General features: G+C 39.9%; 1 protein-coding gene across 1 annotated transcript; it reads right to left on the bottom strand.

The window, feature by feature from the left end:
- Positions 1-4,284: 4,284 nt before the first annotated feature.
- On the bottom strand, positions 4,285-15,548 carry LOC120049831 (oligosaccharyltransferase complex subunit ostc). Its single transcript, XM_038996285.1, has 4 exons — positions 15,345-15,548; positions 9,098-9,191; positions 8,748-8,945; positions 4,285-4,599 (listed from the first exon to the last, which is right to left on the bottom strand). Exons 1-4 carry the CDS (start codon positions 15,481-15,483, stop codon positions 4,581-4,583), a joined length of 450 nt encoding a protein of 149 aa, XP_038852213.1. The 5' UTR covers positions 15,484-15,548; the 3' UTR covers positions 4,285-4,580.
- Between the last annotated feature and the right edge of the window lie 128 nt (positions 15,549-15,676).

The following is a 15,676-nucleotide window of genomic DNA, read 5'->3' as shown; positions in this document are numbered from 1 at the left end:
ATGCACGCTCAAGTTCTGTTTTTCATGTTTGTTTCACAATAAAAAATATTTGGCATCTTCAAAGTGGTAGGCATGTTGTGTAAATGAAATGATACCAACCCCCCAAAAATCAATTTTTATTCCTGGTTGTAAGGCAACAAAATAGCATGCCAAGGGGGTGAATACCTTCGCAAGCCACTGTACATGTAGAGATGAAAAAAATATTTTTAGATATACTGTAGGCCTACCATAGGCGACATGAGTCTCACTAGTGTTGAGTAATGTGCTGTTAAAAGTGTTGGTTTTATTTATTTTTATTTAACATTTATTTTACTACATAAAGGTCTACTTACTCTGCTTGACCCAGTTTATGCCCTCATTTGCAATGCAAACCATAAAAAAACAAATTACAATGGGAATAAATGGAAGAGGCAAGTGGGCATGCCCACATGTTCAAACAATGTTACCAGGCTGGTAATAGAGTTGCAGATATAAGTTACTCATTTGTAATGGGGTAAAAACTGAATTTGTATTTATTAGGGATCCCAAAAAGTTACTTTCTGGGGTCCAAACACATTAAGGCACTTACATCACACAAAACAAAAGATAAAACAGTAATCACATAACATTATTACATCACTACATATCTACAATACAAAATGTATTATACCACCATACAACAATGACATGCACCAAGAAACCTGAAAGAAAGCATAGTGAAACATTAAACAAAGTGTTTTTGGAAACAGGTTCAGTCAGATGTAGCTGTGATGGGATCAGCACCTTTGACAATTCTGCTGAGGTCAATGCTGACTGGTCATATTGAATTGGGTATTGCCTCCTCTTTCTCCCCCTTATTTGGTCAAACATATATTGAATTTCCACTCCTGACAGTACATAAATTATTTAACTATTTGGAGGTTTCTATGCAGCATCACAGTCAAAGGTAATTTGCGATTGGTTGGTTAGGTTTTGTTTACACAAGTTACCAGTTAGGTAACACTGGTTCTCCTTGTACAAAATACATCTGCCAAGAGTTCATACACCTCTGCCAAGAGTTAATTGTGAATGAGGTTAAACCTGAGTGAGACCGCACATTGGATGTGAGTTGTTCATGCTGAAGTACTGGATGTTTTTAACCACTGAACAGAAAGATGCTGATACAAATTAAGATGTATTTTACCACGATGCTGGATGCTCATTTCCGCAAAAGAAAAACAATAACAAATGCACCTGGGTGCAGTCAGTGTCGTCGTTATGCCTATTGCAGATCTCAGCTTTAAATGATTGCTATTGATATCACTGCCAAAATATCAATTTTGGCCTATTTATGTGAGCTGTAGTTTTGTCTGTCTTTCTATATGCCACTTAATTTGTACACTAGAGGGCACTATGAAAATGCAACTTTTATTTACTCTATAATTTTAGTTAGACTGGGTCACTATTACATGTATAGGCACAAAGGGAGGGTTGCAAAGCTACAGGTAATTCACCAAAGTTACCAGATTCTTTTGTAATGTTGGTAAATTAAAAAATATATAATTTAACCAGGCAAGTCAGTTAAGAACAAATTCTTATTTAAAATGACGGCCTACCCTGGCCAAACCCTACGACACTTGGCCAATTGTGCGCCGCCCTATGGGACTCCCAATCACGGCCGGTTGTGATACAGCCTGGAATCAAGCCAGGGTCTGTAGTGACGCCTCTAGCACTGAGATGCAGTGCCTTAGACCGCTGCGCCACTCGGGAGCCCATAATTAACAGGTAACATATGGTAACTTTTGTAATTTATACTTGAATAACTTCAAAACAATGTATTCATATATAGTATTAATTTTATATATATGTCCATATTGTTCATGAGTTTCTAGTGGATAGACCATTTGGTTCAAGAGAAAATAGCCAAATTAATATAAAAAGCATCTTAAATCAACAATGAGATTTCTATTAACTCTGAAACTCTTCAACTATTGACTTTTTTCACAACTGCCATCACAACATTTACAACAAAGGCATATTGACATAGTAAAATAAATAGATGTGTGTAAAAAAAAAAAGATGGTTTCAGCATGAAATCTTCATATTAAACAGCAATGGTATTCACTAAGTTGATGGTTTGTATTTAGGATAATGTTTTACACTTGGTCATCTTATTTGATTATTGTACATAATTTACATGTGATAAGGCCACACAGAGGGCCAGAGATCAGTGACAAAGTACCCAAAAAGGCCACTAGATGTCATCTTATAAACTTCCCCGAAAAAGACACGTCGGTATAGAACTGGAGTGAAAATAGTTTTTCCCCATGGAGAGCATACAGTTCTTACCACGCTCACCAATAACACCTTGGAACTATGATATGGACCTACGATAATTATATCTGTCTATATGGAATTATAGATGTTATCTTTGCTGTTAATAAAAATGGGTATAAAAAACTTGCACATGTTTATCAACATTTGCAATCCCAACTGTGCTGGTGTCGATCAGGAACTTTGAGTTCAATTGTCAATAAGTGCTGTAAGGTGTTAACAGGACATGGCACTTGGTAAACAGAGATTTGTATTTTTTTCTGGTGGATCTAAGTAAGAAGAAGGATATTACTCGTATATTAGAAAGCATGATCACAGAAGAACAACCTTGATGGAAAGAACATTTATTTCAGTTTCTAATAGAAAAACACAATTGCTACATGTTCAAAGGCATTTACAATGAATGCCTTGTCCACAAAAAAAATCACTTATGGATAACCCCAACCTTATATTTACTGCCTGTTCAGATTCTTAACTTAACTGTATTTAAAGTATTTTTTCTATTGTAGAGGCATTTTGTACATAATGTTGCCGCTACCGTCTCTTATGACCGAAAATAACTTCTGGACTGCGAATACTCACCACGGACTGGCAGAATCATTTTTTTCCTTTAATGAGTCTGATGAGCTAGACGCGAATGATATACTGCTTTCTCGGGAACAGGCCCAGATCCCTGTGATTTGCGTGAAGAGGAGGGTGGAGAAAAAGGGGCCAGAAGGCAGGCTGCGTTCTAAAAATTTGGAGGAGATCGAATAAACCTCCACTTCCTTCCATTCTGCTAGCAAATGTGCAATATTTGGAGAAAAAAATAGATGACCTACGCAGAAGATTAAACTACCAACGGGACATTCAAAACTGTAATATATTATGCTTTACGGAGTCGTGGCTGAACGGCGACACTATAACAATACAGCTGGCTGGTTATACGCTGTACCGGCAGGATAGAACAGCGGCGTCTGGTAAGACAAGGGGCAGCAGACTATGCATTTTTGTAAATAACAGCTGGTGCTAAGGAAGTCTCGAGCTATTGCTCACCTGAGGTAGAGTATCTCATGATAAGCTGTAGACCACACTATCTACCGAGAGAGTTTATCTGTATTTTTCGTAGCTGTTTACATACCATCACAGACTGAGGCTGGCATTAAGACAGCATTGAATGAGCTGTATTCCACCATAAGCAAACAAGAAAACGGCGCTCCTAGTAGTTTAATCTGTTTTACAAAATTTCTATCAGCATGTTAAATGTGCAACAAGAGGGGGGAAGAAAAACACTCTTTACTCCACACACAGAAACGCATACAAAGCCCTCCCTCACACTCCATTTGGCAAATCTGACCAAAATTACATACTCCTGATTCCTGCTTACAAGCAAAAAGTAGAAAGCACCAGTGACTAGATCAATAAAAAAGTTGTCAGATGAAGCAGATGCTAAGCTACAGGACTGTTTTGATAGCACAGACTGGAATACGTTCCGGGATTCCTTCGATGGCATTGAGGAGTACACCACATCAGTCATTGGCTTCATCAATAAGTGCATCGATGACGTTGTCCCCACAGTGACCGTACGTACATACCCCAACCAGAAGCCATGAATTACAGGCAACATCCGCACTGAGCTAAAGGCTAGAGCTGCTGCTTTCAAGGAGCGGGACTCTAACCTGGAAGCTTGTAAGAAATCCCGCTATGCTATTGGTCTATTAAATCAGTGTTTCCCAAACTCTGTCCCGGGTGCACGTTTTGGTTTTTGCCCTAGCACTAAACAGCTGATTCAAATGACTTACTGATCATCAAGCTTTGATTATTTAAATCAGCTGTGCAGTGCGAAAACAAAAAACAAAATGTGTACCTGGGGGGGGCCCCAGGACCGAGTTTGGGAAACCTTGTATTAACATACCGCCTGGTAATGTCACCAGGCAGGCAAAAACTCCATCCCACCAAAATAGGCTGAAATTTCAGGCAGTCTTTTCAAACAGGTCTTACACTAAAACGCCATTGTCATTTTCACAATATTATATTTATTTATTATTAAAACCTCAGTTAGGAAATATATAAAACACAAGAAATCTCGTTTTTGACAGCACTGGCCTTTAATACACCACTGAAACATGGTCAAAGACGTATTGCTCGGGAAGGATGTTCCTGTCAATTCTACATTTGCAATTTAAATTTGTGTTGAATGTTTAGGCTGGCTTAAATCAATTGAAGCGTTAGTACATAATCAGTGATTGTGCAAGTTATACTTGTCTTTGCCCTTCTTTCTTCATCTTTGGAATATGTTGTGTCCATCTTTAACCCATGAGGTACCCACTGCAGGGAAATATAAAGGAAAGGTAGAGACAGATTAGAGTAGGCTTCCAACATGTGCGGTCAAAATTAACAGGAGGATCCTCAATGACAAAACTTTAAATATTTGTCAGCAGTTCAGGTAAATAACTGATTGATATACTTTTGTATATATAGTGTGTATGTGGACACCCCTTCAGCCATACCTGTTACTGACAGATGTATAAAATTGAGCAGACAGCCATGCAACCTTCATAGACAAACTTTGGCAAGAGAATGGCCTTACTGAAGAGCTCAGTGACTTAACGTGGCACCGTCATAGGATGCCAACAAGTCAGTTCTTCAAATTTCTGCCATGCTAGAGCTGCCCCAGTCAACTTTAAGTGCTGTTTTTGTTAAATGGAAATGTCTGTTACAACACTCACTACAGAGTTCCAAACTGCCTCTGGAAACAACGTCAGCACAATAACTATTCATCGGGAGCTTCATGAAATGGGTTTCCATGGCCGATCAGCAGCACACAAGCCTAAGATCACCATGGAGTTATGAATCGCGCTTCACCATCTGGCAGTCCGACAGACGAATCTGGGTTTGGCGGATGCCAGGGGAACGCTACCTGCCCCAATGCATAGTGCCATCTGTAAAGGAGGGATAATGGGCAGGGGCTGTTTTTCAGGGTTCGGGCTAGGCCCCTTAGTTCCAGTGAAGGGAAATTTTAACGCTACAGCATACAATGACATTCTAGACAATTCTGTGCTTCCAACTTTGTGGCAACAGTTTGGGGAAGGTCCTTTCCTGTTTCAGCATGACAATTCCGCCATGCACAAAGCAAGGTCCATACAGAAATGGTTTGTTGAGATCAGTGTGGAAGAACTTGACTGGCCTGCACAGAGTCCTGACCTCAACCCCATTGAACACCTTTGGGATGAATTGGAACGCCAACTGCGAGCCAGGCCTAATTGCCCAACATCAGTGCCCAACCTCACTCACTAATGCTCGTGGCTGAATTGAAGCAAGTCCCCGCAACAATGTTCCTAGTGGAAAGCCTTACCAGAAGAGTGGAGGCTGTTATAGCAGCAAAGGGGGGGGACCAACTCCATATTAATGCCCATGATTATGGAATGAGATGGTCGATGAGCAGGTGTCCACATACTTTTGGTAATGTAGTGTACGTTGGAAAGAAGTGGAGGGCGCTTAACCAACGTGAGTTGAAAAGGGGAAATGCTCGCTCACCATTAAGCACTCATTTTATTTAAACATCTAGTAAAAGCTTGATGTTTCAGCATTTATCAATGGCCATCAGAACATTGATTAAGCTGGCCCGATTCACAGGTCAAGAGGGGTTTGAACCAGGTGAAAAACACCTGGGTTTGAGCCAGGTGTCCAGTTCAAAGCTGAAAGCGAAGTCGGCTCAAAACAAAGTGATGTATGTCAAGCATGTGGAGTAATGACTTAGGATTCCCAGTTCACATGCAAAAGTCTTTGATCTCGTTATAAAACGTTATATGTGCTTTATCTGCCTTCAAGGACATTTTTGGGGGGAACAAATACTTAATGGAAAATACAACACGTATTTTCCATTAAGTATTTGTTCCCCCAAAAAATGTCCTTGAAGGCAGATAAAGCCTGAACAATGCAATGATTTTACATCTTCACTATCTTTTGCAGTTGTAATTTGATTGCACAGCCTTTTCCATTGCATTATTGTTTTCTAATCTGTATTTTGCCTTACCACAGTACTTCTTACCCTGCGGACCTACTTGTATTGACTGCCACACCTCTCATTGGCACTGCCAGCTGAATAGAGTTCTCCCTAATTGTCTCCCCCCATCCCCATATGTACTTGTCTATTCCCTCTGTGTCATTGTTCTGATGAAGGCTGAAACGTCAAGCTTTTAATAGTTGTTAAAATAAAAGAGTTTAATGGTGAGCGAGCGAGCATTGCGACTTTTCCATTACAATTATATCACAGAATGTGAAATATGAGCATCACATTCTGCTAATGCAACAGCTCTAATTTTGATGACACAACACCACTGTGCCTGGACAAGGGATGTTCCACTCAAAATACAGGTTTTTAGATATCCCACTGGGCACACACGAAATTACGTTGAACCAACGTGGAATAGATGTTGACTTGACGTCGGTGCCCAACGGGATAGGCCTATATTTAGCATCCTTCGATATTTGATAGTCTTAGGTTTTGTACCAAATGACCGCACCCTATTGGGGCGTCAGGTAGCCTAGTGGTTAGAGCGTTGAGCCAGTAACCGAAAGGTTGCTAGATCAAATCCCTGAGCTGACAAGGTAAAAATCTGTCGTTCCGCCCCTGAACAAGGCAGTTAACCCAGTGTTCCTAGGCCGTCATTGTAAATAAGAATTTGTTCTTAAGGGACTTGCCTAGTTAAATAAAGGTTATATTAAAACATTTAAAAAACATCCATATATAGTGCACTAGTTTTGCCAGGGAAGTATGGGCCCCGGTTAATAGTAGTGTACTATATAGGGAATAGGGTGCCATTTGGAGATACATCCATAGTGTTTTGTCAACATTATCATAGTCTAAAATAGTGTCTGTTTCTCAATATGCATACTACCGTGCTCCACACTCTCATGCTCCGAGTGCATTCCCAGAGGACGAGTGTTGAGAACGCATACAACATTACATTTGAGAAGTACTTGCACTCCCCCTACTGTATTCTCACTCTGCATCTCCCAATTCACTAAATCTTCTTCCAGCCAAGACAATAGCGAAGACAATAGAGACGAAACAAGATATGAAGTAAAATTATTGCTTTGTGTATAACTATCAGTTAGCTACAGTGCCTTCGGAAAGTATTCAGACCCCTTGACTTTTTCCACATTATGTTACAGCCTGTGAGAACTGTGAGCTAATGCGGTAAAACATCCTCACACGAGAGCGGGAACGACCACTGACACAGACAATTTCTTTCAACAGTAAAATGCCTGAGTAAGACATGTTCATTTATCCACACTCTTTGCCCCCAGCCAGTCCACTTGTTTGATGTATTCAAGAACTAGCGCAGCCGATTCAAATGGCCTCCATTAAGCCCTTTATTAGTTGAATCAGCAGTGCTGGTTCTGGAATACATTAAATAACTGGGCTGGCTGGGGGTACTTCGAGGAAAGGAGAATGTCTGCATTAGATTATAATTTTTTACTTAACTTTTTAAGTCTGGTGTTTAGATGCATTACAACATTTCAAAATAATTGTCCTGCAATAGACTTTACTGTGACGAAGACAGTGGTGCGTTCATTACGATTGAGCAGGGTGTAACGGAAACGTGACTGTACTGAACGACTAGTTTATTTATTTATTTTATTTAACCTTTATTTAACCAGGTAGGCTAGTTGATAAACAAGTTCTCATTTACAACTGTGACCTGGCCAAGATAAAGCAAAGCAGTGACACAAAACAACAACACAGATTTACACATGGAATAAACAAACATACAGTCAATAATACAATAGAGAAAGTCTATATACAGTGTGTGCAAATGAGGTAGGATAAGTGGGGTGAGGCAATAAATAGGCCATAGTGGCGAAATTATTACAGTATGGGAAATTAAACACTATGGTGATAGATGTGCAGAAGATGAGTGCGCAAGTAGCAGTACTAGTTGAAGAACAGTGTGATTATGGTGGCCCAGAGGGAGAATGTGTATGGTGTGTGTTTTGCGATTTGAAATGGTAACACCCATATTGATCAGGCCACACCTCACCACTCCCACCAAAGGCTGTTGAAGAACAGTGCACACCGTTTTGGGGAAACATGTAATTCACTACAAAACACCATGCAACGTAGCAAATGTTGAATCGAACTGAAGGAACCCCAGTTCTATTTTTATCCGCTCATTGAGTGGTATCAAACAACATACATCTTTTGAGTGGTTGTGCAAAACCCAAACATCCATCTCAACCATCCCATCAAGAGTGTTGCTTGTGTTGTGACGATTAGGTCGTCTTCAAACAAATGTGTAAAAAACACAGAAACGTAATGGTTTTCAATGGGAGCAGTGTGTTGGGGAAGGGCCTAGGTTTGTGTTGTGCTGTCCATCAGAAAATAGCTAATTTCTCCTCACCCCACAGACATAGTTTCATGTGTTTTGGTTTGGAGACATCCTAATAAATCTTCACAAGAGAATACTTACGGAAGTTTCATTCTCATGAATACCCTGGCCATGAAGAAGCTGAGCAGGACGCTTACAAAACCAATGAACAGCAGGAGGAAGCGGTTGAGTTTAGGGATGTTTGGGGCATTGGAGCGATCCAGGATTATGAAGCCCAAGCCTCCCATAGTGAAGAGGAAACTGGAGGCCAACCCTTCCATGATGTACTGGCCATTCACTCTTCATGTGAAAGAGAACAAATAAAGTGTTTATGACTACCCTTTACATTTTTGGCAATACAATGCAGATAATTATGATCATGGAGTAAATGATGGTCCCAAGCGTTGACAATGCAGGAACAGCATACACTGGCAAAGGGGCAGCGTACTTACCTGTATGCCAAAAACGCAACTGGCCGCTGGTGCCCATGTTCATCCGTCATTGAACCCACACTAGGTGGTTCCACAATGACATCGTAGATGATGCCTGCAGATGGGGGAGAGACACGATGAAAGCCCTTCGAAATATTTAGCTAAAGTAACTAGAAAGAAAATCAATAGTTAGCTATGCATTGGCATAGTATATTAATTGGCATGGTAAACGTGATGTGCGAGGGCAAAAGAAGGTGCAATGCTAGCCCAGACCATCTGAGCTGGCTTGCTACAATTAGCCTATACAAATCCCCTAATAAAATGACTCACGGTTCATTAGCCACAGTGTTGGGGAAGCTACTCTGAGAATATAATTTAACATTACCTAGTGTAATTAATCAGGCTGTAATACACAACTGGTATATACAGCCTGAAATGAATTCTTGCAAAATCTTGTAAAATGTTACTTACAAGCCAGAATGTTGAATAAAATTACATTTAAACTTAACTCCTTCAGCTGATCAAAATTTGACACAAATTATCCACAGTATTGTTTACCCAACTTTTTAAGAGTGCCTGTAGTTATATGGTTAGGTACAGAGGTAAAGTTAGATGCTGACCAGACCGTGCATGCGTCAGGCTAGTTTTAATCTATGTATTTCACATGACTGGGAATACAGATATGCATCTGTTGGTACCTGAACAAAAAGGTAGAGGCGTGGATCAGAAAACCGGTCAGTATCTGGTGTGACCACCATTTGCCTCATGCAGCCCCTGCATCTCTTTCGCATAGAGTTGATCAGGCTTTTGATTGTGGACTGTGGAATGTCGTCCCAGTCCTCCACAACGGCTGTGCGAAGTTGCTGGATATTGGTGGGAACTGGAACACGCTGTTGTGCATGTCAATCAAGAGCATCCCAAACATGTTCAATGGGCTATGGAAGAACTGGGACATTTTCAGCTTCCAGGAATTGTGTACAGATCCTTGCGACATGGGGCCATGCATTATCATGCTTAAACATGAGGTGATGGCGGCGGCGGACGAATGGCGCGACAGTGGGCCTCAAAATCTTGTCACAGTATCTGTGCATTCAAATTGCCATCGCTAAAATGCAATTGTGTTCGTTGTCTGTTGCTTATAACTGACCATACCATAACCCCACCGCCACCATGGGGCACTCTGTTCACAATGTTGCCGTCAGCAAACCGCTCGCCAACACAACGCCATACATGTGGTCTGCGGTTGTGAGGCCGATTGGACGTACTGCCAAATTCTCTAATACAGTGTTGGAGGCGGCTTATGGTAGAGAAATGAACATGAAATTCTCTGGCAACAGCTCTGGTGGACCTTCCTGCAGTCAGCATGCCAATTGCACACTCCCTCAACTTGATATCCGTGGCATTGTGTTGTGTGACAAAACTGCACATTTTAGAGTGGCCTTTTGTCCCCCAGCACAAGGTGCACCTGTGTAATAATCATGCTGTTTAATCAGCTTCTTGATATGCCACACCTGTCAGTTGGATGGATTGTCTTGGCAAAGGAGAAATGCTCACTAACAGGGATGCATACAAATTTGTCCCAAATAATTAGAGAAAAATAAGCTTTTTGTGCATATGGAACATTTCTAGGATGTTTTATTTCAGCTCATGAAACATGGGATTAACACTGTATATGTTGTGTTTATATTTTTGCTCAGTTTAGCTATTGAACCAAGCATGCCATGACCTTGAAAATAGTATATTCTGAACGAGGGAGAACAATTCACACGTTGAGTGATTTCTTTATTTATACAAAAAAATAATAGCACAAAGTGTGGATTGTTCTCCGTCATCTGATTCAGAATATACAATGTTCATTGTCATGGCAAAATTGAGGAGAACTGAATATCCAATATAAAACGTATTTTACCTCGGTGCTGAACCAAATCATGTACAGTGCATTCGGAAAGTAATCAGACCCCTTGAATTTTCAACATTTTGTTACGTTACAGGACTATTCTAAAATGGATACAATTATTTTTACCCCCCTCAATCTACACACAATACCCCATAATGACAAAGCGAAAACATTTTATTTTCTATTTTAGAAAATACTTTATGTAAATAAGTATTCAGACCCTTTGCTATGAGACTCGAAATTGAGCTCAGGTGCATCCGGTTTCCAATAATCATCCTTGAGATGTTTCTACAACTTGATTGGAGTCCACTTGTGGTAAATTGAATTGATTGGACTTAATTTGGAAAGGCACACACCTTTCTATATAAGGTCCCACAGTTGACAGTGCATGTCAGAGCAAAAACCGAGCCATGAGGTCGAAGGAATTGTCCGTAGAGCTCCGAGACAGTATTTTGTCGAGGCACACATCTGGGGAAGGGTACCAAAACATTTCTGCAGCAATGAAGGTCCCCAAGAACACAGTGGCCTCCATCCTTATTAAAATGGAAGAAGTTTGGAACCACCAAGAGGTGGCCGCCCAGCCAAAATAAGCAATCGAGGGAGAAGGGCCTTGGTCAGGGAGGTGACCAAGAACCTGATGGTCACTCTGACAGAGCTCCAGAGTTTCTCTGTGGAGATTCGACAACCTTCCAGAAGGACAACCATCTCTGCAGCACTCCAGCAATCAGGCCTTTATGGTAGTGACCAGACAAATGCCACTCCTCAGTAAAAGGCACATGACAGGCGGCATGGGGTTTGCCAAAAGGTACCTAAAGACTCTCAAACAATGAGAAACAAGATTATATGGTCTGATAAAACCAAGATTGAACTCTTTGGCCTGAATGCCAAGCGTCACATCTGGAGGAAACCTGCCACCATCCCTACGGTGAAGCATGGTGGTGGCAGCATCATGCTGTGGGGATGTTTTTCAGCGGCAGGGACTGGGAGACTAGTCAGGATCGAGGGAAAGATGAACGGAGCAAAGCTTGATGAAAGCATGCTCCAGAGCGGTCAGGACCTTAGACTGGGGCGAAGGTTCACCATCCAACAGGACAACGATCCTAAGCACACAGCCAGGACAACGCAGGAGTGACTTCAGGACAATTCTCTGAATGTCCTTGAGTGGCCCAGCCAAAGCCCAGACTTGAACCCAATCGAACATCTCTGGAGTACAGGTCGGCCGATTAATCGGAATAGAAGAATAATTAGGGCCGATTTCAAGATTTCATAACAATCGGAAATCGGTAATTTTGTATGCCGATTGTTTGTTTTTTTTGTTTTTTTTTACACCTTTATTTAACTAGGCAAGTCAGTTAAGAACACATTCTTATTTTCAATGACGGCCTAGGAACGGTGGGTTAACTACCTTGTTCAGGGGCAGAACAACAGATTTTTACCTTGTCAGCTCAGGGATTCAATCTTGCAATAGTCCAACGCTCTAACCACCTGCCTCACGAGGAGCCCGCCTGTTACACGAATGCAGTAAGAAGCCAAGGTAAGTTGCTAGCTAGCATTAAACTTATCTTATAAAAAACACTCAATCAATCATAATCACTAGTTATAACTACACATGGTTGATGATATTACTAGTTTATCTAGCGTGTCCTGCGTTGCATATAATCGATGCAGTGCGCATTCGCGAAAAAGGACTGTCGTTGCTCCAACATGTACCTAACCATAAACATCAATGCCTTTCTTAAAATCAATACACAGAAGTATATATTTTTAAACCTGCATATTTAGCTAAAAGAAATCCAGGTTAGCAGGCAATATTAACCAGGTGAAATTGTGTCACTTCTCTTGCGTTCATTGCACGCAGAGTCAGGGTATATGCAACAGTTTGGGCTGCCTGGCTCATTGCGAACTAATTTGCCAGAATTTTACGTAATTATGACATAACATTGAAGGTTGTGCAATGTAACAGGAATATTTAGACTGATGGATGCCACCCTTAGATAAAATACGGAACATTTCCGTATTTCACTGAAAGAATAAATGTTTTATTTTCGAGATGATAGTTTCCGGGTTCGACCATATTAATGACCTAAGGATCGTATTTCTGTGTGTTATGTTATAATTAAGTCTATGATTTGATAGAGCAGTCTGAGCGATGGTGGGCACCAGCAGGCTCGTAAGAATTCATTCAAACAGCACTTTCGTGCGTTTTGCCAGCAGCTCTGCTGTTTATGAATTCAAGCCTATCAACTCCAGAGATTAGGCTGGTGTAACCGATGTGAAATGGCTAGCTAGTTAGCGGGGTGCTAATAGCGTTTCAAACGTCACTCGCTCTGAGACTTGGAGTAGTTGTTCTCCTTGCTCTGCATGGGTAACGCTGCTTCGAGGGTGGCTGTTGTCGATGTGTTCCTGGTTCGAGCCCAGGTAGCGGCAAGGAGAGGGATGGAAGCTATACTGTTACACTGGCAATACTAAAGTGCCTATAAGAACATCCAATAGTCAAAGGTATATGAAATACAAATCGTATAGAGAGAAATAGTCATATAATTCCTATAATAACTACAACCTAAAACTTCTTACCTGGGAATATTGAAGACTCATGTTAAAAGGAACCACCAGCTTTCATATGTTCTCATGTTCTGAGCAAGGAACTTAAACGTTAGCTTTCTTACATGGCACATACTGCACTTTTACTTTCTTCTCCAACACTTTGTTTTTGCATTATTTAAACCAAATTGAACATGTTTCATTATTTATTTGAGCCTAAACTGATTTTATTGATGTATTATATTAATTTAAAATAAGTGTTCATTCAGTATTGTTGTAATTGTCATTATTACAAATAAATTACTTTTTTTAATTTTTAAATCGGCCGATTAATCGGTATCGGCTTTTTTTGGTCCTCCAATAATCGGTATTGGCATTAAAAAAAATCATAATCGGTCAACCTCTACTCTGGAGAGACCTGAAAATAGCTGTGCAGCGACGCTCCCCATCCAACCTGACAGAGCTTGAGAGGTTCTGCAGAGATAAATGGGAGAAACTCCCCAAATAAAGGTGTGACAAGCTTGTAGCGTCATACCCAAGAGGACTCGAGGGCTGTAATCACTTCCAAAAGTAGCTTCAACAAAGTACTGAGTAAAGGGTCTGAATACTTTTTTATATACACACATATACATACACATATATATATATATATACACATATATATATATATATATATACACATATATATATATATATATATATATATACACATATATATATATATATATATATATATATATATACACATATATATATATATATATATATACACATATATATATATATATATATATATATATATATATTACATTTACATATTGTAACCATACAAAAAAATATATTTTTATTTTGCTTTGTCCTTATGGTGTATTGTGTGTAGATTGAGGGGGGGAAACAATTTAATCCATTTTAGAATAAGGCTGCAACGTAACCAAAATTTGAAAAAAGTCAAAGGGTCTGAATACTTTACAAATGCACTGTACCTATGGGCTCTCAAATAGTTGCGTAAACAATACTTCCTTGGAGATATTTTGTCTCAAATTTCTAGCAGCTGTAGGACAGACCACATAAATAAACCGGTATAGTATGTTTAAATGTAATTGCATTTAACATTCTAGCTTGTAAGGAACATTTACATGATTTTGCAGGTATTAGTTTTATTGTTTATACCAATTAAGTGTGTATTACTGCTTGATTAATAAGACTCGAAATTACCAAGCTACCAATTACTTAATTGACACAGTAAAGCTACCTTTTGTTTAACTACTTTACTTTTAAAAAACTAGTTCACTAGCTACATCAAAAAAAAGTTCAACATTACTGCACAAACAGATCACTGGTTGACTCAGATGTTAACAGAATGGGTGTGCTTGGAAAAAGCAGATTTTGTTGATGGTTGGCACAAAACTGGTTTGTAATGTTAATTATGTGTTCTTATGAAATTTTTTGCAACACCGATTAGCCGATTGTATAGGTCTGACTGCATGTACCGGTTTTTCCTCAATGTGTATGTTAACTAAATAATTTTACATAAGTTACAAATCCTGGAGTTAAGTAGCTGACGAAACTCACTCAACTCCACGATTTAAGATAGAGTTTAGCAGTGACTGGTGTAGGCGGACTGGAGCTCTGACATCACACTTACTGATTTCAGCACCCTAAGAATATCCCACAATTACACACATTTATACATATAAAACAACGTAATTTTGTGTGACGGAGTGCCAGTCCAACCACACTAGTCACCACTCAACTCCATCGTAAATCGTTGAGTCGACTAAGACTAGTTGAGAGATCTGTTACAGCTAGCAGCAGTGTTAGACAACTTACCTCCAGTAATGAGAAAGTACGATACAATAACGATCGCATAGACTGTCATAGCAGAGGGCATGTGCAACCATGACGGCTTTTTGAGTTTTATATTTGGACATTCCAACACTGCGAAAGGTATACCGTATAATGTCTCCATAATTCAAAACGAATGTACTCTTTCGGTAAACAGATTTCCGGTTTCTGTCTGGTACGTCGACGTGTCCAGGAAGTACCGAAAATCTAGTTCGTTGATAAACACTTCATAAGACAGTGCCATTATTTGAATGAGAAAATAGATTTCATGATTCGAAAAATGTGATATCCAAAATCACTATACCTGAATACTGACA

This window comes from Salvelinus namaycush, chromosome 6, assembly GCF_016432855.1.
Source record: "Salvelinus namaycush isolate Seneca chromosome 6, SaNama_1.0, whole genome shotgun sequence".
Taxonomy (NCBI): Eukaryota; Metazoa; Chordata; class Actinopteri; order Salmoniformes; family Salmonidae; genus Salvelinus; species Salvelinus namaycush.
The sequence above is the reverse complement of the archived record's forward strand: the minus strand, read 5'-3'. Positions and strand labels throughout refer to the sequence as shown.

Coding starts and splice junctions, on each gene's coding strand:
- LOC120049831 (XM_038996285.1), bottom strand. CDS start 15,483: ATGGAGACATTATACGGTATACCTTTCGCAGTGTTGGAATGTCCAAAT. Junction 9,192..15,344: donor GTACTTTCTCATTACTGGAG/GTAAGTTGTCTA, acceptor CCCCATCTGCAG/GCATCATCTACGATGTCATT. Junction 8,946..9,097: donor GTTGCGTTTTTGGCATACAG/GTAAGTACGCTG, acceptor TTTCACATGAAG/AGTGAATGGCCAGTACATCA.